The 24,953-nt window shown below is 40.2% G+C and overlaps 1 protein-coding gene across 1 annotated transcript in view; it reads left to right on the top strand.

The window, feature by feature from the left end:
* Nucleotides 1-23,727: 23,727 nt before the first annotated feature.
* The window catches only part of FRZB (frizzled related protein), a 32,545-nt gene continuing 31,319 nt past the window's right edge, over nt 23,728-24,953 (top strand). The window contains exon 1 of the mRNA XM_025912124.2: nt 23,728-24,879. Within this exon, the coding sequence (XP_025767909.1) occupies nt 24,402-24,879 (478 nt within the window). The 5' untranslated portion in view covers nt 23,728-24,401. The remainder of the gene's footprint in view (nt 24,880-24,953) is intronic.

Here is a 24,953-nt window from a genome sequence, read left to right as displayed (position 1 = left end):
TTATTAGATCACCTCAAATCCCACATTTATGAACATTTTATCTAGGTATAAAGAGGTATCTATACAGATATCCAGATATGTACATATATACATTCTAGAGTTATATGTATTCCTTTTTTAAATGTTTTTTAAAGTTCATTTATTTTTGAGAGAGGCAGAGCATGAATAGGGGAGGGGCAGAGAGAGGGGGGGACACAGAATCTGAAGCAGGCTCCAGGCTCGGAGCTGTCAGCACAGACCCTGACACAGAGCTGGAACCCACCAACTGCCAGATAATGACCTGAGCCAAAGTCGGATGCTTAACCAAATAAGCCACCCAGGCACCCCCATTTTATAATATCCAGAATTTTCTTCAGTTTAGGGTTTCAAACAAATCCTAATATACAGGAGTTTAGTGCAGGGTACCTTCCCAGTACCAAGACAAAAAAGATTTTAAAGAGACATGTAAGAATAAACTAAAACAAATTCCTAGATATCGAAATATCCTTTAAAAATAATTGGGAAGTAAAGTATAAATTAATAAAAAACATAAAGATTAAGTGTTCTGACAATACTCACTGATATAAGGGAATTATTCTGGTTGGAAAATGCATTTTGCTAAACACAAACTATTTCAAAAATAGCTTACAGCTTTTGCTAAGTCTGCAATATGCTAGAATTTACTGAACCTTAATTATTGTTACATTTTCAAGTAATAACCTCTGGTATTTAATAGCATCTTCACAAAATATCTGTGTGTAAATGGATCTTGCTATGTAAACTGTGTAACACCAATGTTGCACACTTCAGGATAGATTTGCTCCAGAAGTTACTGCAAAAATAGAATAATCTGCATTGGATTGATGTACTCTATCAAAAAAAACATGTAAGAATGCATTATGGAAAGAAAGCACTTAATGACAGAGGTAGGCATGGTCTGGGCAGAAATAGACATCCTATGAGTCTACTGACCATGAGTGGTGCCTGCCATTTTGCATACACACTTGCCTGCATTCATTTTGTTGTCTTTCATGCTCATCTCTGCATTTCTTCTTTTACTTACTCTTTTCTAAAAATTTTTGTATTTATTTAATGTTTCTAATTACTTTGAGAGAGAGATAGAGCATAAGCAGGGGAGGGCAGAAAGAGAGGGAGGCAGAATCGGAAGCAGGCTCCAGGCTCTGAGCCGTCAGCACAGAGCCCCATGTGGAGCTTGACCTCATGAGCCGCGAGATCATGACCTGAGCCGAAGTTGGACGCTCAACCGACTGAGCCACCCAGGTGCCCCTATTTCCTCTTTTCTATATATTTCAATTTTTTCTTGTCTTTTTATCCTCTCCCGTAATTTATTTTAGGTTCATGGAGGTTTCCATAGCCTTGTTCAAATGGAGGAGAACGAGAGAATCTGGTTCTAATTGTAATTCCTTATATTGACTCACTTTATCTCCAGTGAAACATTGATATGTTTCTCTGATACTAAAGAGGTAAACACACAATGGAAGGGAACCTTAGTACCATTAGCCTGCAATGTTATCTTTTAGCCGTATGTAGGTGGTAAAAGGAGAATACTGCCCTTGGAGTTGATGACATTAAATGGATTGGGTCAGGAGTCTGAAAGCCCTGGGTTCAAATCTAACTCTATTACTAATCAGCTCTTTGCTATTGGGCTGACCTAAAACTTACTGTGTTTTAGTGAGAATTAAATAAGATAATGTATTTCAAGTACTTAGCATTGAGCTTAGCGTACAGGAAAAAAAAAAAAAACTTTTTAGCTTGGCATGCAGAAAAAAAATGTTTTAGGATGTGGAATAGACAATTGTTTAGGACTCCATTAATTAAGTTGACTCCACCAAGTGTTACTGGGGGTTACTTTGCCTCCATAAGATTAAAATACCTTTCCAGTTAGTGTGAAAAATCCAGTGCTTTCCCACCAATGACCATGAATACCTGAGAAGCATTTGGTCATGGCTGCCTATGGCTCCAGTCTCCTGCTTCTGCCAAATTATTTGTTAAGGGATTCCCTCACTTTCCCATGAATTTGTCCATGTTCCGTGCCACTTCGATTCTGATATGTCACTCAGAGATTTTCTTTAACTTCCATGTACACTCAAAAATTACTCATAAAAGATATATGTGTCTGCGTAGAAAACCTGAGTTTCAGGGAGAGGGATTTACATTATAGACACATTAAGTTACAAATTAAATGTTGAATATTTCTGATTTTGAAAATGCCTTGGCCATTTATGAAAAGTGGGCTTTAGTTAAAATGATGGTGAATAATAATACCTAAACCACCAGGTTGTTATAAGGGTTAAATGAGATAAACCATAACAGAACACTTAAAACAATGCCTGGCAAGAAGTGGTGAGCTGCTTTTACTCTCCCTCTCACTATTACTGTTATCTGGCCTGCCATCATGTGACTTGGTCCTCCTCTGTCTTTGTCCCTTCTCTTTCTCCTGTCAACCACATTCTTGTTTGTTGTCTTGGCAGCTGCTGCCCTTGAGCTCTGGCATTCATCCAAGGTATTTATGAAAACATTTCCCAAACAGAGACAGTTCCCTTTCTAAGAAGAATTCTGCTGCCAGCTGTTAAGATAAAACTTTTTTTTTTTTGTCTTTGTTTCTTTACCCTACTACTTACATATTTCAAGCTTATAAATTTATTTAAGAAGGCAAGTTCCAGGTGTGCCTGGGTGGCTCAGTCTGCTGAGCATCTGATTCTTGACTTCAGCTCAGGTCATGATCCTAGGGTCATTTTCAAGTCCCTAGTGGAGCCTGCTTAAGATTCTCTCCCTCTCATAGCACCTGGGTAGCTCAGTCTGTTGGGCATCTGACTTCAGCTCAGGTCATGATCTCGAGGTTGGTGGGTTCAAGCCCTGCGTTGGGCTCTGTGCTGAAAGCTCAGAGCCTGGAGCCTGCTTCAGATTCTGTGTCTCCCTCTGTCTCCCCTCCTCGACTCACGCTCTGTCTTGCTCTGTCTCTTAAAAGTAAATGTTAAAAAAAAAAAAAGATTCTCTCCCTGTCTCTGTCTCCCTCTGCCCATCTCCCCTCACATGTTCTCTCTCTCTCTTTCTGTCAAAAAAAAAAAAAACAAAAAACGGAAAGTTCCAGATATATCCCAGATTCAGATCACATTCATCTTCCTGTCCTAAATGATCTATACCTACTAACTCCACAGTTTACTTGTTGACCAAAGAGTGTGTTTCTTATCTTTGTTACAGGAACATATACTCCTTGATGGCAAGGCTGTGTCTAACACATTTTGGTTTGACACAGAGACTTGAATGCAGATGGATGTAATAAATAATAACTGAGTGACTTTCTCCCTTTGCCCACCATCATGTTATGTGCGGTTGACAGCTTTCCTTGTCTTGTCTCCTGTATGACCTTCAGGATCAGGTGATTTCTGGCCAAGAAACAAAAGCAGAGTCATTTTCATTCCTCAATGAATTCACAGGAAAACTCATGATAAACCATGTACAGCTCCAAGAGGAGACATTGGAGAAAAATCAAGCCATGTCCATCAAGAGTCACACATCTGATGGCTCACATTGATGCTGTTATCAAGGTCACTAGTATTTTCCCCTATCAAGCTGAAAAACTGCCACTATTGGGACTATTGGACACATTTTATTGGGAAAATAATTTTTTCCTTATACTTCTGCACTAAGAGATTGGTTCAGTAATAAATATGGAAGAATTTTCGTTTGAAAAAAATAGCTGATTAAATAGTCTGTACAATACATATATTTCGTGCCAAGGAAGCAAAGTATTTTTTTTTTTTTTAAAGAATTTTAAAGAGCCAGCAATCTTGTTAAGGTAGTGTGGAAAGTTGTAATGCATTCGCTCCCTCACAGAGGGATGGAAGAGGTGATAATGGTTACACGAGAGACAACCTGTCTGCCCCAGCTGAGCCCACCGGGCAGAGGAGCATTCTGGGAACGCCTCACCACCGCTCGCTGCGTGGCTCCCAGCATCGCAAGTGCTGAAGACACCTGCTGTGGGAGCAGGTGGTGTGGAAGGTTTGCCAGTGGGGGGGGTGGGGGGGGAGGGTGTGTGTGTGTGCGTGCGTGCACGAGTCTGCCTGTGTGGGTGTGCGTGTGGGTGTGCTTATCTGTACCGGATATGCACTGCGCAGCCACAGGGGGCTGGACGTGTGTTGAGGAGGCGGGGTGGGGGGCGGGGCTTCTCATCCTTGTGTCTAGCTGGGCCATTGTCGACAGCTTTGGATGCATTTGGCTTCCTAAATGATCTTAGAGGTATTCCACTAGCCTCGGGCATAATACGGTTTAGGACATTTTGTATGAAAGAGGACGTTTATGTAAGTCTCAGAACTCAAAAATCAATTTTCACCATCTGCAGAACCCACGGATTTGACATCTGTTCTGCCTTTCCTGATGTGGCCTGATAACTGAGCTGGTCCTGTGTTTCACCTCTCTTGGAAGGAAGGAGGAAAATGAACGATATTTATTAGCTTAATAAGCTATAACTTGTTAGTGGCTGTGGAAGACCAACATCTCTGGGCTACGGCAAGGACAGCTTCACTCCCTGAGCCCTCAGCCCTGCCTCTGCTGAGGTCATCGGCTCCGTTATTTACACGAGAGCTAAGACAACTGTTCCCTTTAGAACTGGCTAGAAAAAACTGTGCGAATGAGGGGCAAGTGATTGGTGTGGTGATTAGTTAGACAGAAGTAGAGTTATAAACAGTGCTAATGAAGAGGACAAAGAGAGAAAAAGGAAGGAAGGAAGGAGGGGAGGGAGGGAGGGAAGAAAAGGAAGAACAGGAAGGAAAGAAGAGAAAGCAGTGGGTTGTGTGGGAGATTCTAGCCGACTAGGGATTTATTCACTGTTCACCACAGAAGGAGTAGGGCCTGGGAATGAAGAGGGTCACTTCTTGTTATGGCATTGATTCTCCAAGGGAAGTTGTGGAATATTATTTTCTGAAGGTCTTTAGATTTTGGAAACTTTCAGGCTTTATTTCCGAGATCTATGTTTTGTTATCTCTGACAAGACAGTGTGGTTTCTAGTCTCCTGGCTACAGCACACGAAAGATTTTCTCCCAACCCCCCTAACCACTCCCTGCTCAGGTGGTTTGGCCTAATAGAGGCAGCTGTTTGCCCTACTTGCTTCTGAAGCATTGCTAAGAGTGCTTGGATAGCTGTGGAAACAAACCTTTTAGATTTTATTTGAAAAACAACAGGAATACAATAACATAAAAATCATTTATCCAATCTTTTTAATGTCATGGCATAAAGTGGCTAAATTCCCCCTCCCTCTGCTTGCACACATGCACACGCACATGTGCGCGCGCACACACACGCACATACATTTAATCCCATCCTCCTGGGAAAATTTTACCCTCTGTTACGTTTCTGGCTTGTCCTTTCTAACTTGTTCCTAAGGAGACACAGTGATATATGCAGATGTATGCAAGTATTTCTTGCCACAAAATGGAATAGCTCTAGGTATATTTTTTTGCAGTTTCATACATTTCATACATTTCATACATCATGGATTTGTTTTCAAGGCACAGTGTGCAAGTCTGCTTCTTTCTTTCCAGTGCTATACAGAGTCCCTTTCACATAGGTACCATCATTTATTGAATCAGGCCCCTATTAATAGCATTTATATTGTTTCCAACTTTCTGTTATAAGGTATCCAGCAACAAATGTCTTTTTAAAAGCAAGTTTTAATTTTAGAGCATTTATCTATATTTCTATATTTTATGAATGAGTTTAGTTGTGCAAAGCTATCATTCTTGAAAGCTGATCGAGACAAGAATCATGAAGACCAAAATTCTGCATTTCCTCCTGAAAAATGTGGGATGGATTAGACAGAGTGAGATAGTGATACCAATAAGTCTGGTATATGTAATTAACTTGCTGTAGCCATATGTCTTGGTCTGCTTAGGGCTATAGAAAAGTAAGGATCTTTTATTATACTCTTATCAGTCTTAAGATCATTTGAACACAGTCCTGCTTCAAGGTAGGATAAAGAAGGAGATAATATGTAAGATTACAATCAGTGTGATATTCTATTCTAATTTGTTGAATACTTGGAATAATCTAATTATGTAGTAGTATTCTCTAATAATGATATATTGCTTTGTACCTCAAGTCTAAGTCAGTTGGACCCGACTTCTGTAAGCCAGTGTTTCTGAGCCACTTCCCCCAGAGCTTGCCCTGTTTAGAAATCTATTTAAGATAAGTTTACTTAATAAAAATTTATCCATCCACTGTGTACTAAGAACCTATTTATAAAAGAAAAATACAAAATATATATTTCACAAAATTTCTGCCCTTCAGAATCTTACTGTTGTAAGCAATCAGAAAATTTTCATATTAATGGACACATATGAAAGGTTGAATGAATAAATATAAATGACAGTTCTAGAAATTTCATAGAACACCATGTGATAAAATGCTAAGTCAAGCAGTGCGTTTAATGAAGAAATGAAGAAATTGAGCCAACTTAACCTTGAAATTTCATTATTAAAATGATTTGTTTAACATTGTCAAAACTACAACTTACAAATTTATACTGTTTTTATGGACATTGTCTTATTTCACCCTCAAAATTGATGTACAGTGAGAAAGGACTGCTAGGCTCTGATTAAGTGATGTGGTTGTGAATAAGTCATGCATGCTTCCAGGGTTCGGGAAGAGTTCATGAAGGGCATGCTTATACAACAGCCTTCCTGGAGCAGAGAGTATATATTGAAAGACAACTCTGTGTTGATTTGGAAAGAGGAGTGGGTAAGGTCTATGTAAGGGGCATGAGAGACCAGGACCAAGGGAGCTTTGGGGTGGTGGTGGTTGGGGATGGGAGCATGCCCCAAACAGTGGGAGAATGTCAGGGTCTGGCCATTGTGGGCCAAGTCTCTAAAGGGTTTTGACTAAAACTTCAAAAGGTAAGTCTCAGCTCTCACCATTTACACTGGTTTAAAGAGGCATGGGCTTGGGGAAGCCTGGACATCAGAGTTCTGGCTACCTTCCCATACTGGAGATGGAGGTTGAGCAGCCCTTCCGACCTTCTGGTCCTTCCTAAATCTCAGGACATGAAGGGCACAGGGTGACTTCCAAGGAATGGTTTCTTTATTCCCTTTGCCTCCCACAAGTGTTAGATTTAACTTCACTAGGAAAATGTGATGTGAAAAAATTTTAAAACGTGATCTTTTTGTATCAAAACATTTTTAAACAACATAGTAAAGTTGCTATACTAAATGAAAATGACATGTATTCTTTTGTTCATTTTTTCATTCACTCTCTGCTCCCACAATCCACATTCATTGAACATGTATAGAAGACATTGTGCTGAGAACAAAAAATGGGTGGAAAGTAACTTTGGCCTTCTGTGGCAGTTCCTGACTATGCTCACAGCATACTATGTTATAGTTGGAATATTTTTGGTAGAAAACAGTCATTAGGGTATGAACCCCATCACATGCACTCTTCATAACCTCAAACAGTGGGTTCAGTTTAATTTTGCACCTGTGTGCCTCAAAGGAGAAAGTAATGACCAAGCATTTTGTTAAAAAAGCCAAACTGTTCTTTTTCTTTCAATCACTATGTGCTCACCATGAAGGTTAACAGCCTACAGAAAAACCCAGTGCTAAAGTTATTGAATTTTATAATTTTATTCCAATAACAAGTTTTCACTAAGCAGGAAGGAGGCATGTGGCATTTGGTAGGATAAGTCATTTCAAGACTTCTAGTCAAAGGATTTTTATTTCATTATTAACAACGTCAGATTTTCTCTGAAAGCATTCTTTTGGAAAGACCATGTTGAACCTCAGAATGTATTTTAAGTGCCTTAATTGCCATAATAAAAAAAGATAAACACTGTGCCTGTTTTCATAAATTTCAATGTTCATTTTATGTTTTTGCTGCCCAACCAAGTCTAAAGGGAAAAAATGAGCACTAGAACTTTTGGTATAGTTCATCTAAAATTTGTTTTGGTGTTTTGCTTTCTTAACAGGGCTATAGTTACCATTTAGGACTGGGCAAATGCAGCAACACTGACCTTGGCAAAAACTTTTTTTTAAGAAGTTGAGAATTTTGGAACATTTTCAAAACATTACACTAAGGAATCTTTAATTGGTAGCAGTAAGGTTTTGTTTAAGCTTAGCCATTTGATATTTTATGTTTATCTGAAAAAAACTGCCTAGTGTGTGGCTGCCAAAGAGCATTAAATGCACACAATAAGTTAAATTTGTGATTCAGTATGCCATCTTGAAACAAAATGGCAACCTGGGAGAATTTTCAAGTCAATGTAACATTTTATGGGTTTCTGAAAATATTTAATGTGAGTTATTATAGAGTCTATTTTATTTTTATTGTTTATTTATTTTAAAATGTTTTATCTTTTTTTTTTTTTTTTTTTTTTTTGAGGTCGAGAGAGAGAGGGCCAAGTGAACAAGAGGCAGAGAGAGAGAAGCGGGGCTCACCCGAAGCAGGGCTCGCATTTTACCTGAAGCAGGGCATGAGCTCATCTCAGGTGGGCCTCTAGCTCACGAACCATGAGATCATGACCTGAGCCAAAGTTAGATGCTTAATGACTGAGCCACCCATATGCCCCTAGAGTCTTCTGTTTTAGACTGGTGTACTAATCAAACTGTAATGGAAAGTCTAAGTCTAAAGCTTTTCTACTTAGTTTATTTTAAATCAAATGGATTTAAAATTTGTTGGTGGATATTCATAAATTGGAAGAACTTAAATTAAACATTAAAAATCCTCTTTAGAATAGAATGGAACGCCTTTCTAAAGAGTTGTGTTTTGCTCATGTTTAATCCAATTTCAAAGCCTCCTGTCTTCTTATCAAGCTGTGCTGCACAGATACAGGCCATAGGCAGATCTTGGCTATAGTTGATGGCATTATCACAAGTGTAGACTATCATGGCTTTCCTAGAGGCCCTAATAATGAGACACTGAATCTAATTCTAACCTTATGGTACTTCATTTGTCAAATCAGGGCAATCTAATCAGAGTTGGAAAGAGAGAAAGATGTGTTGATAAATCTCTGATGAAACTCGCTCAGAAGGTCCTTCCCTCTCCCTGCTCCTGCAAGCTGATTCTGAACCTTAAATGGTTTCTCTGCATGTCTTAATGATCTGTTTTTTCTCTTTCCTCTTTCTCCCCTAAATTATTGTTATCAATAAAACAATTAATATGCACTTCTGATCCAGTAGAGTGATTTAAGTTACATAAATATAATTGAGTTTTCTTATAATTAAAAAGGATTAAAAAGCCCCAACAACCAGATAAGTCAAAATTTTATTGTATTCAATCTGGTTTTTTGTTTTTATTTAGTCAAATTTGTTTGTTAATATATAGATTCAATCGTAAGGATGGGTAAATAGTTTCTGTTTTCTAAGTGCTTAAAATAATATTGATCTAAAAATACAATTGAGTATGTAGATATAAGTAGATGTGTGTATGTTTAGTGAGAGAAGGAGATAGAGGAGGGGAGAAGGAGAGGAAGGAAGGGAGAGAGAGGAGAGAGAAAGGGAGAGGGATGAAGAGGTAGAGAGAGAGAGACAGAGAGAGAGATTGAACCTTTGGTTTGGTGAGGGAGTAGCGTTTGAAGGTCACAGGTGAAGTTATGCATCATTCAATGGAATATTTGCAAATGTAAATAATTTCTAGGCCATGTCTGCTCTTGAGTACACAGATACATTTTGAAGTTTTTAATTTCATTTTTCTTCTCTGTTCCTCTGTATTTTCCTCTTTATTAGTTTGAAAGTTACACTTGTAGTGGTTACCTTAGATACTTTGAAGGACAAATTTAACCTAATACAATCTAATGTTAATAATTAGGCAATCAAATAATCCTTCCAAACAATAAAGGATTTTAAAATGCCTTAGCATTGATCGCCACACCTTTTGGAATAACATACTATTGTTATCCACTAAATAGATACCTATGTGTGGACATTCTTTAAAAAAAAAGAAAAGAAAAGAAATTGGTACAGATCGGTTGAGGTTCAACAGATGTAAATTTTTATAAACAATTTATAAACTAGTTAATAATGGAAGTGTACAAGAATTTTTAGCCCTAAGGCATCCATATTTTGTAACCATTCCATCATGTGAGAACATATTTATGTCCTGACTCGAGTCTTGGCTCACAGGCTCCTGTGAACATACTCAGAATTCATTACTTTTATCAGTGAAGAGTTGCCAATAAAACAAACAGGAGAATCTTGGTGACAGCACATGATAAACCTGGTAGGATACATGGCAGATAATAAGCAGATTCACACAGAAGCTTCCTGGTTTTCATAGATATTGCCTCAGAAACGTATATTATTTAATGGCTTTAGCTACAGTACATATCAGTACATATCAGTACATACAGTACATAGTACAGTACATATCAGGTTACTGAATAGCACTCATACCTTAAAAAGGTACAACATTGGGGCGCCTGGGTGGCGCAGTCGGTTAAGCGTCCGACTTCAGCCAGGTCACGATCTCATGGTCCGTGAGTTCGAGCCCCGCGTCAGGCTCTGGGCTGATGGCTCAGAGCCTGGAGCCTGTTTCCGATTCTGTGTCTCCCTCTCTCTCTGCCCCTCCCCCGTTCATGCTCTGTGTCTCTCTGTCCCAAAAATAAATAAACGTTGAAAAAAAAAAAAGGTACAACACAATTTTGGCCTTATGGAAACATACAATATGCTAAAAGCACCTTCAGTCCTAGGTTTTCTGGCGGGGGGGTGGGGGGTAGTGGGTGGTTATTTAGCACACCATCTGTTCCATCTTATATTTATGTAATGCTTAATCTCCAGGGCATTTTTGTTTATAGATAGGCGAAGAACAGGCAATATGAGAGAAAAATTGGTGGGACGGTCATGGCAAACAAGAGAAAAATGAAAATGGTAAGAATTGAAAGATTGGTAAACAGTATATCATCTGTGACTTATTTATTCTTTGTAATCCTATTTATAAATCAATTATAACATTATTTAAAAAACCATAATATTAATAAAAGTAGTACTTTGGCATCAAAACATCTCTTCGGAATTGTGTCCTTTTTGGTGGTATATCACTGAGGTACCACACAGAGGTCCCATTACTGTCCATGTTATAGGGGAACTAGATTCCAGTGGCGTAAAGTTGTCCCTGAGGCCAATGGAGTGAAATTAGACTTCAAGTAAATCTTGAAGGAGTCCAATAAACAAACCCCTCCCTTATCACTTCAAATTAGGAATCCAGTTGGAAAATAAGTTACAGCAGAGAAACTAATGAATGTTATTACTAACACAGTTGATAGGGGAATGTGGCTTTAGGTGTATGGCTAACAGGGCTTGCTAATTTTTGACTCCAGGATTAATAAGAATTAAATACCCAGTCACAGGAATGCTGGACCCCCTCAGGCTTTCCCTCCAGTGGCTGAGCCCCCTGGGGCCACCTGGAGAAGAGTGGAAGAGCTTCCCAGGAGAAGGGAAAAGCCTGAAGCACTCTTTGCTCAAATTCATAGGTCAGGAAAATGGCTCCTCTGCTCAGGTTCCTCCCATGATTTTCCATCCTGGGGAGACAAGTGGACATCTCCTCCTCTCTGACAAAATATCTTCTTGTTTCCCTACTAGCATTAAGTTTGTCCCCAGCATCCTACCAACCTGTTCCTTTGCTCTTTCCTTTGCTCTCTTTCCCTTCCTGGGATGAAGGGGGTAGTTTTACACTGTATTGATCATGGTTAGCCAACAAACATTTTTTTCTGCATTTTATCCTCATAACTTAGTTCAATTATGTATCACAGTCTTGGAGATATAACATTAACAGTATACCCATTTAAGATGTGAAAATGGGAACATGCATTTTACCTATTTTGAGATCTATATATGAAATGACACAAATCGTAATGATCTATATTCAAGAAAGAAAAATTCTCTTTGTACATTGGTTGAAAACATGGAATGTGTGAATGCCTAAGGAACATTACATTTGTTAAAACTATAGAATAAGTTTATTTATTTACAGAACCTAGAAATTTGTTTTCCTAGTAGCAATAGCTAGATAGAAGCAATTGATTGGCTATCTATTTGGGTAATTTTTTCTTTTCTAAATCTGCTTGAATTCTGTTTGATGTAAAGTAGTTTCTTGGTTGCCTTGGTTCCTTTGTTATAATCTAACTATGAATTGAGTGTTACAATTTTACAGTTTTCTGTTTGATTCTTCTTAAATACTTCAGGGAAAACCATAGCCGGTTGTTGACCACATTCTTCAAAGAAAAACAAGTTCTAAGCCAAAATACATAGCAGATGTAAAGCGCTGCTAAGTTCCCCACCTAATCCTTCACTAGAAATGATATTTGTAACACTAGGCAGCACACTGAGTTATTGATGCAGTGCTGAGTGACAGAGAGTTCCTTGTGGCCTGTGCAAACCTGGCAATTAGGGTCTTACAGATACTTCTGTTAACATTTTTTTACATCTAGATGAGAAAATGCAATTTCCTGCAAAGAAAAACATGTCCATGGATGATGTGGGGAAAGAAAAAGAAACAGAAAATATGGACCTATAATTTGGTAAAATGAAACATTAAATGTCACCTGCAGGACAAATAATGTACACACTTAGAGTATTATTATATGCAAAGTGACTAAATAAATACATACACCAACGTGAAAATATGTGTCAGTGAAATGTAAGCAGTTTTTCAAAAGCTGTTTGTATGCATTATCAAAAATGACAAATTGATCGTTTTCTATCTGCCCATTCTTTCTAAACCTCACCTCCCAGGGCCTTTGTCTTCCACGTGAAGTGTAGGACCTGTGTGAAGAAAAGAATGAAATTTGTGGCTTGGTTTGCAAGGTGGAGTCATCTAAACTCTTGGAGGAGAAAGGTATTCTTTCAACAGTAACTTAATTTTTAAGAGAACAATTTCAGGACTTTACCAACTTCTACCCAAAACATTCTTTAGATCTAGTATAACTCTCTTGCCATAACATACTGTTGTAACTTAGTCTTCCCTCAGTTAAGATACAGGGCTGACCATTTATAGTTCTTTCCATTTTGTAGAGAAAAATTTTATCAGAATGCGAGTTTTATTACGGTCCTGACTTTGCTTTGTTTATTGTGCTATTTATTCCACCTAAAACTATCTGGAACTTAGAAGGCCAACAACAAGTGTTCAATAAACGAATGGATGAATTATCTCCTCCAGGGTAACAATATTCTTTAAGGTTTTTCCAGAGATTATATTCCATCACTTCCCCGCCCTCCCCACGCCTCAAAAAAAAGAAACATTTCATGTTTCTTCTGAATCCTGTCCAGTTTGGTTCAACTGGGCACAGATTTTTAGACCTTAATAGCTATGTTGTCATTGTGTTAATCACCATCATCATTATTGTAATAAAAAACATGAAAACATTTATATTGTTTATAACAGTATAAACGGATGTCAATGGACACCTGCCTCCAAGGCCCTCTTGAAGAACTATAAACTGTTTTCATTCAAAGCAGATTATATTATGCTCACAAGTTAAAATCACTTTAGTTTTGAATTTGGTGAGAAAGGAAACCTAAGAAAAGGGATGCTATTTTTTACTGTTGCAAAATATTTAAAAAATTCAAAATGTTTTTGTTTGGCAGTTACTAGTGAAAAGTCAAAATCTGAGCTTCCATCAGAAAAGAAGGCAGATTTACAGAAATTCTGTACTTAGGAAATACCTGGATGGCCTTAACTGATCTTCATGTGTGTTGTTGTTTTCGTAACTTTGCCAGGCTTTTATTTTTGGCAGGACCAAGAGATGTCTAATTTTTTGTCCCTATCTCCCCTTTCACCTCAGATGGAATAATTGAGTGATGTTAACTCTATGTAAGATCTTTCCCTGATTCTCTCTCTGGGAAACTTTCCCAAGTACCACGTTGCCTGTTATAGAACACGTATCTAGGGGGAAGGGAGTGGTTTCCCAGAAGACCTATGTGCAAAATCCTATCAAATCCTAAACCTCATCAGGTCAAGCAAGGACTTGGAGAGGCTCTCACTTCTCTGTCACTTTAACAATGTACATGATCAGATTGATAGCAAATACTGAGAATCAAAATAACACATTACTTATTATTAACTATAGTTCTTAAATATTTTCTATATAGCCTTAGAATCTTATTTCTTATAAGGATATAAGTAAAAACAAGTTTTTATTTAGAGATAGAAGGTATAATTATCTCCTAGAATTATTCCAGAGACTATCCTACATCATAATGTTATAATAAGTAGTGGGTATAACCAGATGCTTTTCCTTTGGGTTCAAAACATTATTTGCCATTGTGTTCAATTAATAATATATCAGTCATACACTCAGGGCGGGATTTGAAAATTATAATCTTCCTGTCTTGCCTTATTATTTCTGAGAGATTGCTCAAAGAAGACAGGCTTTACACAACGTTTCCTAAATAAAACCAATCTTGGTGTTAAGGTCTTCACTAATTATCATCAGAATGAATCAGGATATCAAGAGAATCAGTAGAATAGAATTGAGAATCCAGAATGATCCTTTACATTTACGTTCACTTGATTTTTGATAGAGATGTCAAGACAATGAAATGGGGAAGGAATAATCTTTTCTGCAAATTGTGCTGAGACAACTAGATAAGCACATGCAAAAGAATGGAGTTGGACCTCTTCCTCACACTGCACAAAAACTAGCTCAAAATGGATCATAGCTCTAAGCACAACAGCAAAAACTATAAAATTTTTAGAAGAAAGCAGAAGATTAAATCTTTGTGATTTTGGGTTACTCAAAGCCTTCTTAGATATAACAATAGAAAGCACAAGGGGCAAAAGAAAAAAAAATTGAACTTCATCAATATTCAAAACTTTTGTGCTTCAAAGAGAACTGTTAAGCAAATGAAAAGACAAACCATAGAATGGAAAAGATATTTGTAAATCATCTATCTGATAAGGGACTTGTGTCTAGACTATATAAAGAACTCCTACAACTGAAAACAAAACAAAACACAACACAACAAAACAAAACAAAACAAGCAAAATCATCAAGGACAAACAACCCAATTAAAAAATGCAAAGAATCTGAATTGAGATTTCCCCAGACATGATATATAAATAGCAAATAAGCACTTGAAAAGATGCTTACTATGAATAGTCGTTAAGAAAATACACACCAGGGGCGCCTGGGTGGCGCAGGCGGTTAAGCGTCCGACTTCAGCCAGGTCACGATCTCGCGGTCCGTGAGTTCGAGCCCCGCGTCGGGCTCTGGGCTGATGGCTCAGAGCCTGGAGCCTGTTTCCAATTCTGTGTTTCCCTCTCTCTCTGCCCCTCCCCCGTTCATGCTCTGTCTCTCTCTGTCCCAAAAATAAATAAACGTTGAAAAAAAAAAAAGAAAATACACATCGAAATCACAATGAGATGTCATTTCACACTCATGAGGATTGTGATAATAAAAAAGACAGACATTTATAGTAAGCGTTGACAAAGATGTGGGGAAATTGGAACCTTTTACATTGCTGGTAGGAATGCAAAATGGTATAGTGACTTGGAAAAGAGTTTGGCGGTTCCTCAAAAAGTTAAACATAAAGTTATTTATGATCCAGCAATTTAGTTCACTCCTAAGTATATACCCAATAGAAATGAAAACATAGATCCACACAAAAATGTGTGCACAAATATTACACCAGCATTATTCATAATAGCTCAAAAGTGTAAAAAAAAAAAACAAAACAGATGCCCATCAGCTGATGGATATTTGGATTTTTCCCCCCTTTTGGCTACAATATAGATGAACCTAAGAACATTATAGGAGGTGGAAGAAGCCAGTCCCAAAGAACTCATATTGCATGATTCCATTTCTATGGACGTGCATATATATGTCTAAAACAGGCAAATCTATAAATACAGAATGTAGATTAGTTGTTATCTAGGGCTGAAGGGATTAAGGGGAAATGAGAAGTGACTGCTAATGGGTAAGGTTCCTTTTATGGATTCATGGTGTTACATAACTCTGAATGAGCTAAGAACCACTGGATTGTAGGCTTTAAAAGAGTAAAGCTTTTATATTTTATATAAATTATATCTTTTTTTTTTTAATTTTTTTTTTCAACGTTTATTTATTTTTGGGACAGAGAGAGACAGAGCATGAACGGGGGAGGGGCAGAGAGAGAGGGAGACACAGAATTGGAAACAGGCTCCAGGCTCTGAGCCATCAGCCCAGAGCCTGACGCGGGGCTCGAACTCCCGGACCGCGAGATCGTGACCTGGCTGAAGTCGGACGCTCAACCGACTGCGCCACCCAGGCGCCCCTATATAAATTATATCTTAACACAACTGTTATTAAAAATAGATACCTGAGGAATGTCCTGCAGTTTAGTAGGTAGAGTATTTATATGAAATAAAAGCATATCAAACCGCTCCTCGTGGGTGCTGCGTCTAGGGAAGGAGCAACTTCTCACGTAGAGCGATGCAGTGCTAAGTGGAAATGTTCAGGCTTTGCAGCTGGATTGTCTGAATCAGAATCCTGCTATGACCTCTGATGAAGTCGTAAGTTCTTGGGGAAATGATTCCCTCTGTGGCTCAGCTTCCTCATTCATAAAATGGGAGTAACAATGTTCCTGTGTTATAGAGCTGTTATGATGATTGAATGAGTTAGATGCTTTAATCGTGCCTGGCATATCGTGAATCATAATAGATGCTGTATAAGTGTTTGTTATTATGATATAGTCTACAAGATTCAAACCTCTGGTCTGATGAAATTCCAGCTTTTTCTGCTTCCAACTTAGTGAATAAATACATGAAAAAAGGAGCCCAAGTTTGAGTGAGGAAAAATAGATTTCCCAGGGATAAATTTCAGACAGATAATAACAAAACAAGATACAGAGGAAGAATAAAATAACATCTGCATTTGCCTCCTCATGATCCAGTTCTTTATGAAGGAAAAATGGAAAGGGTGAAAGAGTGTTAGTCAGAGGTAGAGTTATTAGCCAGTGATGGGAAGAGTAAAGTAGATGAGGGGCATCTTGAGGGTCAGGGCATCAATTAGAAAGGATTATGGGGGTGCGCCTGGGTGGCTCAGTCGATTGAGTGTCCGACTCTTGATTCTCACTCAGGTCATGATCTCATGGTACATGGGATTGAGCCCCGTGTCAGGCTCCGTGCTGACAGCATGGAGTCTGCTTGGGATTCTCTCTCTCCCTTTCTCTCTGCCCTTCCCTGGCTCATGCTCTCTCTCTCTCTCAAAATAAATAAATAAGCAATAAAAAAAAAAAAAAAAGAGGAAGGATCATGGGGGAAAGACTGAACAAGATGATTAATGTTCTTGGGTTAGCAAGGTCAGTGGGCCAGGATTCTCACATGGGGTAAATTAGTTGATTGGTGATATAGAGATAATAAGCCTAGTCTCAAGAAAGGTTTTGTTAGTACTAGGAGGATCCATGTCAAGATTTAGGCCTTTTCCAATGGCTAAATTATTTTGAAATATCTCATTTTGACCCTAGAAATCTTTCAATAGCAATTTCTGATATTCTGATGGACATTTATCCTTCAAACCTGAAGAAACAATTTTAGACTTTAAAAAAATTCATTGGGTCTAGTAATTGATATATTTGCTAATTTGGCAGATTCATGTTCTCATTATTTATATATGCATGGAGGAGAGTGATTCATCTTCCAGGTTAAACATGAGGTATATGACTCACATTTAACAAATCTCAGATGACTGTGAACTGGCCAGGTTATTGCTTCTTACTGTTTTGCAGGATTTCTAATATTGTGGGGATTATTTTAAGGCCATTTTCTAACTTGGCCTTGATGGTCACAGTCAGTTGCTCAGTTATTCAGTCATAACTCAAGCCAAAAGCCCATGTTGGAATGACCTCTGTGCCACTTGACTTCCCTTCTATCACCATCAGAGAGGGAACTGAGGAGTAAATAAAGATTTTAAATATATAAGATGAAAGACGTAGCAAAACATGCAGGTCTATTCTAGAGTAAGATGGCAAAAGGGTATTCTAGAAATCATCTGTAATTAAATCTTGTCAAAGGGAGATTTGAAAGAAGTTCAGGTTCATCTGGGTTTCAACTGACATTAGACAGGGGAAGCACTACAGTCTGAGGTCCTCTTGGATGTGTCCCTTACCTCCCCTTCTGGACCCCAAGTCCATTTGGGTTGTTTGGGAGGTTTGGATGATTTTAAGGGATTGTGAAAGCTGAATACCATTATGTTTAATTGTCATACATATTGTATATAGGCGTTGGTGTTTCCAAATATAAGGAAAACACACTTCCAACAGAGAAGGATGGTGTAAGTGGAAAGAATATTGAACTGAGCACGTTAACTGCCATTAACTGACTTCATGGCTTTACCTAAGTTATTTTTCTGAGGTTTTTTTTTTTTTCCCCCAAATAAGATAGGGAAGCCTAGGAGGTTAGAGGGGGGAGGAACAGGTGGGTAGGCTAAATTGTTGAGGTTCATTCCATTACTAAGATACTATGGTTGCTTCTGGAACTTCTTTGAAGTGGATCTATTGTTCTTTTGTAGCAGTGGGGGTGGAGTGTTGCTATTTTCCTTTAGGAAAGTACATTAGGGTCAGAGAGTAGCTGATTGTATTGTCAACTCTCACTGGGGCTCTGAGGTTGACCTTTGAGTAACTAGTAGACAAATCTAGTCCTGTCTTCCTCCCTGGCCTCCCTTGAGAGTATAATTTAGATATTAGGGTGCTTTATTCAAATTATGTTTCTAAGTTCCTCGTAAGAAAAGATAGGCAGGAGATTAAAAAATGAAAGCTTTTTTTTTTTTTCAATATATGAAGTTTCTTGTCAAATTGGTTTCCATAAAAATGAAAGCTTTATAGCATGCAAAGTTTACTAAGGCAAATCAAGGCTTCATATCTAGTTCAAAAGAGTGACTCTCAAAGTGTTGTCCCTGGACAGCAGTATCAGCATCACATGGGAACATATGAGAAATGCAAATTCTCAGGCCCTACCCCCAGAGGACCCACCATACCAGAAATTCTGGATGAGGCCCACACAATCTGTGTTTTCAATAGTCCTGCAGGGGATTTTGCTGCAGGTCACAGTTTGAGAGTCACTGCCTTAATGTTGATGTACCTAACAGGTGGGAAGCTTTTCTGGATTGTTTGGAGACTGGACAGGTAATATCTTCTTAAAGTGGAACTTGAGGAATTTCTAGGTGCACAGAACAGCTTGAATGAGGCCATGAAGCCATGAATGAGGCCATGAAGGTCTCCCCATTCGAAGCACAAGGATTTGCATTCTATTCCTGGGTGGCGGGGGGTGGGGGGGGTGGTGGGCACAGTCAGTGTCTGATAAGCAGTGTGGACAGGGTTCAGGCTAAGACCTAGGTCCACAGAAAGCCGTGGTCTTTCCCATTCCCAAATCCTTTCTGCTTAGGAAAAAGTGTGATTGTTGGAGTTGGGGAAGGAGCATGGATTCAAGTCCCATCTCTGACTGGCCCTTATCTAGCTGTGAGAACTTTGGGTAAGTCCTTCTTTCCTCTGAGCCTCAGTTTCTTCATCTTTGGAATTAATACCTCTTGTAAAGTATCGTATGGTTTATATGCCTCACAGATAGTAGGCACTCAATAAACACTAGTTCTCTTGCTCCCTGGGTACCTAGGGCTGATCCCCAGTTGGTACAGAATGGGACTGGCCTCAGTCATTCTGACTGATGGATGCCCATGCTGTACTAGTTGTTAATTATTGCACACATCAGCCCTGCTTGAAGAAACATAAGCACGTTTTTTTGGGTGCCTGGGTGGCTGAGTCAGTTGAGTGGTTGACTCTTGATTTCAGCTCAGGTCATGATCCCAGGGTTGTGGGATTGAGCCCACGTTGAGCGTGGAGCCTGCTTAAGATTCTCTCTGTCTGTCTCTCCCTCTTCCCCTCTCCCCTGCTTGTGTGTGATGTCAAAAACACAAAACAAAACAAAACGATGTAACCACATTTTCTTAAAGGACAGATGTAGATTGTCTTACAAGCACAAACCTGGGGTAAGTGTAAAGTGTATTTACCAGATGAAAAAGCATATTAATACTTAAATTGTTGACAAAATACATCACAAATTCTTTTTTTTTTTTTTTTGAAATTGGTCAAATTTAAATTTTGGAAAGAAGGCTATTTCACAGTGAAAGATCTTTTATTTCCCTGTCCATATTTATTTTTATTTAAAACAATTTTAATGCCAGTATAGTTAACATACAATGTTATATCAGTTTCAGGTGTACAATATAATGATTCAACAATTCTATACAGGAAGATCTTTCCTTGAAATCACCACTGGAACCCTTGTCAGGAAGTTAGATGAAATGCCAATGCCATCATGCATTCTTTTTTTAAATTTTTTTTTTTTCAACGTTTATTTATTTTTGGGACAGAGAGAGACAGAGCATGAACGGGGGAGGGGCAGAGAGAGAGGGAGACAGAATCAGAAACAGGCTCCAGGCTCTGAGCCATCAGCCCAGAGCCCGACGCGGGGCTCGAACTCACAGACGGTGAGATCGTGACCTGGCTGAAGTCGGACGCTTAACCGACTGCGCCACCCAGGCGCCCCATGCCATCATGCATTCTAAGAAGACTGGCCATGCCTAGGTCTGGGGGTACTTCCAAGCAGCTGTTGAGCCCAGAATTGACTCACAGTCCCAAATAGGTGCTGGAGATGGGTGCTATGCTGCCTCTCAGAGAGTCACGTGCCACATGGTTACTCTGAAGTGCCCTCACCCCCTTGAAAGGCCCGAGATGTGTGTTGGGGAGCCTTTCAAGGTCCTGAAATCTAGGGTTCATAAGATATTTTTCAGTAGGGTATTGGTACACTAATAGTTTGCTTTTGCCACCTTCATAACTTTCTCAAACATAAAACCCACTGTAAAAATCTGTGATTTTCATCCTTAGTTCTAGAGAGTGAGTTTTAAAAGATCCCTGTTGCTCTGCCCATCAAAATTTCCTTTAAAAGCTTCAATTCTACAGCCACTTATGTGTTCCATGCAGATTATTTACCTTAATGCCTTTTCAACAGATGTGGAGAGATATCTAAACAGGCGGCTATCACACAGCCCTGGTGCACTTTTACATTAGGATCAGGGTCCTAATGGATCAGGGTCAGTTCAATGCTTGTTAAATTAAACCTTAAAATAACATAAGAGAAACAAATTACCTACGACCCCATTTCCTCTGAGGAATCAGGTTTCAACCTTCCCTTAATTTCTGTAAATGTGGGCCTTTTGGAAGGCACTCACTTTTAGGGGCATGGCTCATCTACTAGTGGAGACTGTATTCCTTATCTAATTTGTGTTTCCTTCATGATCACATAGCTTGGTTTTCAGACTTCACTCTATTTATTCCAACTGTATTTTATTTCTCTTTTCTTAATTTTTTTTTTTACATTTTGTTTTTTTTTTGAGAGATAGACAGAGACAGAGCATGGGTGGGGAGGAGCAGGGAGAGGGAGACGCAGAATCTGAAGCAGGCTCCAGGCTCTGAACTGTCAGCAGAGAGCCCCACGTGGGGCTCAGACTCACGAACCCGTGAGATCATGACCTAAGCCAAAGTTGGACGCTTAACCAACTGAGCCACCCAGGTGCCCTTGTATTTTATTTCTCTTTAAGGCATTTATTTATTATATGTTTTTAGACATTTATGTTTTAATATTTAAAACATTGCATTCCAAATTCCATCAGCTCACAGTTCTCAAATGCTTATTTCAAAAGACATAGAGGATGAACTCTCTTCTTGAAGAAAATCATACATACTATTTAGGAAGGCAGGGCACGCCCAGATGAAATAACAAAAGAAAAATATTTTACAGCAATAAATTGACAGGTGCTAAAGAATAATTTGCACAAATGAACAAAGTTCAAGAGGAACTGACTAGAAAAATGAACAAAACCAGGCAGTGTATTCAAAAAGACATGTGGGAGGCAGTGAAATTTACTTTGGGTGTTGATAAAGACAAGTTTGGATTAGAGACTAAAATTGTGAGGGGACATGTTAGACAAAGTGGATAATTAACTTCTGTGAAGGGGAAGGAAAGTAAGCTTTTATTTCAGACAGTTGTGGAACCATAAAAACAATTAGCTCGTTTCCTCTTATACTGAAAGACTTATGGCAAACAGGGAAACACATATAGCAAACAATCCGTTGCATCTATGGTTCACTTCCTTCTTCTAATTTACTGAAAATTCCACCTACATTTTAAAATATGGATTCCCCCAAATGTTCTAATATTGACTGTTTCAAATTTGTTTCCCTCCCCCAAATTTTACTTGCTATAGCATCTTTCATCTAATTCGTTTATACAATTTTGGCTTTGTATTCTTACATTACATGAAATAATTGTAGACCAGGCAAAGTTTGTACTAACTAAATGACTCCCTATCTACCATCTGTTGTGTTTTCTCCTAAGTGGAACAAACTTGCTTCTGAAGAAATTTACTATAGTCACAAACTGCTCTTTATGGTCATTTTAGAGATAAAATTTCATAAACTCAAGTGAGCACTGATGTTTTGTAAGTGCCATCAGGTCAGTGACGGGGAACGGACACCCACAACTCCCTGTGTGCTCTGAAGCGGGGGCATCATTTTTCTGCTTCTTGTTGACTCTGAGAAATGGCTGGATTAAAGCAGTGAAATATTTCAATGATGCAGGGCAAAGGTGACTTCCTGTTTTGTTTTAAGGTTTCTTTCTCTTCTCAATGAAAGCTGTGTTTTCTGACATTCTACAATCCTTTTGCTGGGTTAAAGGGCAGGGTGCAGGGCCTCAATAGGTCATTCCATTTACAATATGCCCTGAGAAGGCAGAGGGGGAGAGGAAGGAAAAGATGTGGCTCATTAGTGACAGAGAAGACCAGGAGGGGATCTGGTTTCTATTTTCTTCTCTAGATTGAGCTAATTTGGATGGGAAGGGTTTTATTGTTATCATCATCATGATTATTATTACCTGTGTGGTTTAATTTTCCTACACATTTCTTTCAAGTGTTAGGTGAAATCCGTGGTGACAAGAGTTGAATAATAAATGCCATTTTATTGTAGTGAGTAAAATCAGAAAACAAAACAAAACAAAAACCAGATACTTCAAAGCAGGTAGTTTTTCACTCTTCACCTTAAGAAGCAAAACTCCAAAGTTCTAATTCTGCAGGGCAAAGAAAAAAATGCTTTTTAAAAAACCTGTTTCTTGCTTCTGGTGGCCTACTTGTATTATGTACAGATTTCTTTCCTTTTTATGAAAGGCTGCCCCCCCTCCCCCGCCCACCACTTTGTTATTCATAATGCAGACTTCTGTAGTCCTGAACTCTGGGTGATAAACCTTCACCACTGCATGCAGGGGGCTGTGTTTTCTGTGACTTGGACATTTAAAGTGACACTGCTGAAGTCCTTCCTCCTGAAGTCTGACTTTGTGCAGAGCTGGTGATGCGCAGAGGTAAAGCGGTAGTTTGCCTGAAGAGCTGTCTCCAGGGAGTGAGGGTGCTTGGGTGGGCTCCCCAGTGGGGAACTTGGTACTCCTCCGTCAGGGATTGGGGTGGGCTTTCAGCGAGGGTCTGGGGGCTTTTCTTTGGAGCCAGCGTGGGGATGGGAAAGAGGTGCACGTCTCAAGTCAGCGCTGTGTTGCGTTACGGCATCCTGGCTGCTTCTCGAGGCTTCCCTCCCCTCTGCCTCCAACCGGCAGACCTTGTCTTTCCCCCCACCCCCACCGCCGCTCCCATCCCAGGAAGAGGAGCTGGCATTGGAGGGCTGGGACTGCACCGAGGGGTTGGCGGTAGGGGGTGGGGGCGGGGCTGCCTCTCTGGCCCGGAGGTGGGAAAGTGGAGCGCAGCGGGGCCGAGGCACAGACCTCTCGCGTCGAGGCTCCTCCGGCTGGTCCTTCCTGCCTGCGGCGGTCGCTGCTGCAGCAGCGTCAACTCCCACCAAGAACTGGATCTTTTTGCTCAGCCTACAAGAACTGAAACTCTTACAGCACCCTCCTCCCCCATTAGGAGTCTTTTCCCTCTGGTTTCCCCTCCCCCGCCCCAGCCCCTCCTTCCCCGGTTGGAGAATTTCATGCTTCTGTTAGCACCTTTTCATAATCCAGGGGACGTGACAGTCCAGAGCTCCAACTGCCTCAGCTGAATTTTACTTTTGATTTTATTTCTCCCTCGCTTCCTCTTGTTTTCCTCTAATCTGATTCATCTGCGAATCTGACGCTTCTGCCAGAGGGAGCGAGGAATAAATAGATGCTGCTGCCCCAGAAGGCTTAGACGTCGGGAAAGAACAGCCAGAGAGGCAGGGGCGGCGGCGGCCGGAGGTCGGCGGAGCTCGTGGGACCCCATTGGGGGAATTTGATCCAAGGAAAGAAACTGAGATCGTCGGGGGAGGAGAAGCTCCCAGATCATTGTGTCCACTTCCAGGGGGGAAGAGGGGACCGCGAAGCGGGCCTGTCGGCGTCCTCGGCACTGCTGAACCCTGCCCCGTCCTGCCGGGATCATGGTCTGCGGCAGTCCAGGAGGGATGCTGCTGCTGCGGGCCGGGCTGCTCGCCCTGGCTGCGCTCTGTCTGCTCTGGGTGCCCGGAGCACGAGCTGCAGCCTGCGAGCCCGTGCGCATCCCCCTGTGCAAGTCCCTGCCCTGGAACATGACCAAGATGCCCAACCACCTGCACCACAGCACCCAGGCTAACGCCATCCTGGCCATTGAGCAGTTCGAAGGTCTGCTGGGCACCCAGTGCAGCCCGGATCTGCTCTTCTTCCTCTGTGCCATGTATGCGCCCATCTGCACCATTGACTTCCAGCACGAGCCCATCAAGCCCTGCAAGTCTGTGTGCGAGCGGGCCCGGCAGGGCTGCGAGCCCATCCTCATCAAGTACCGCCACTCGTGGCCCGAGAGTCTGGCCTGCGAGGAGCTGCCTGTTTATGACCGTGGCGTGTGCATCTCTCCCGAGGCCATCGTTACCGCGGACGGAGCGGGTGAGTCCGGCTCTGGCCCAGCCTCCGTCCCGACCTCTAGCTACCCCACTTCTCGGAGTTTTTGTTACTCGCCT

Source organism: Puma concolor, chromosome C1, assembly GCF_028749965.1.
Source record: "Puma concolor isolate L17-30 chromosome C1, mPumCon1.1.hap2, whole genome shotgun sequence".
Classification (NCBI taxonomy): domain Eukaryota; kingdom Metazoa; phylum Chordata; class Mammalia; order Carnivora; family Felidae; genus Puma; species Puma concolor.
Note: the sequence above shows the minus strand (reverse complement) of the source record. Positions and strands in the feature narration are given on the sequence as shown.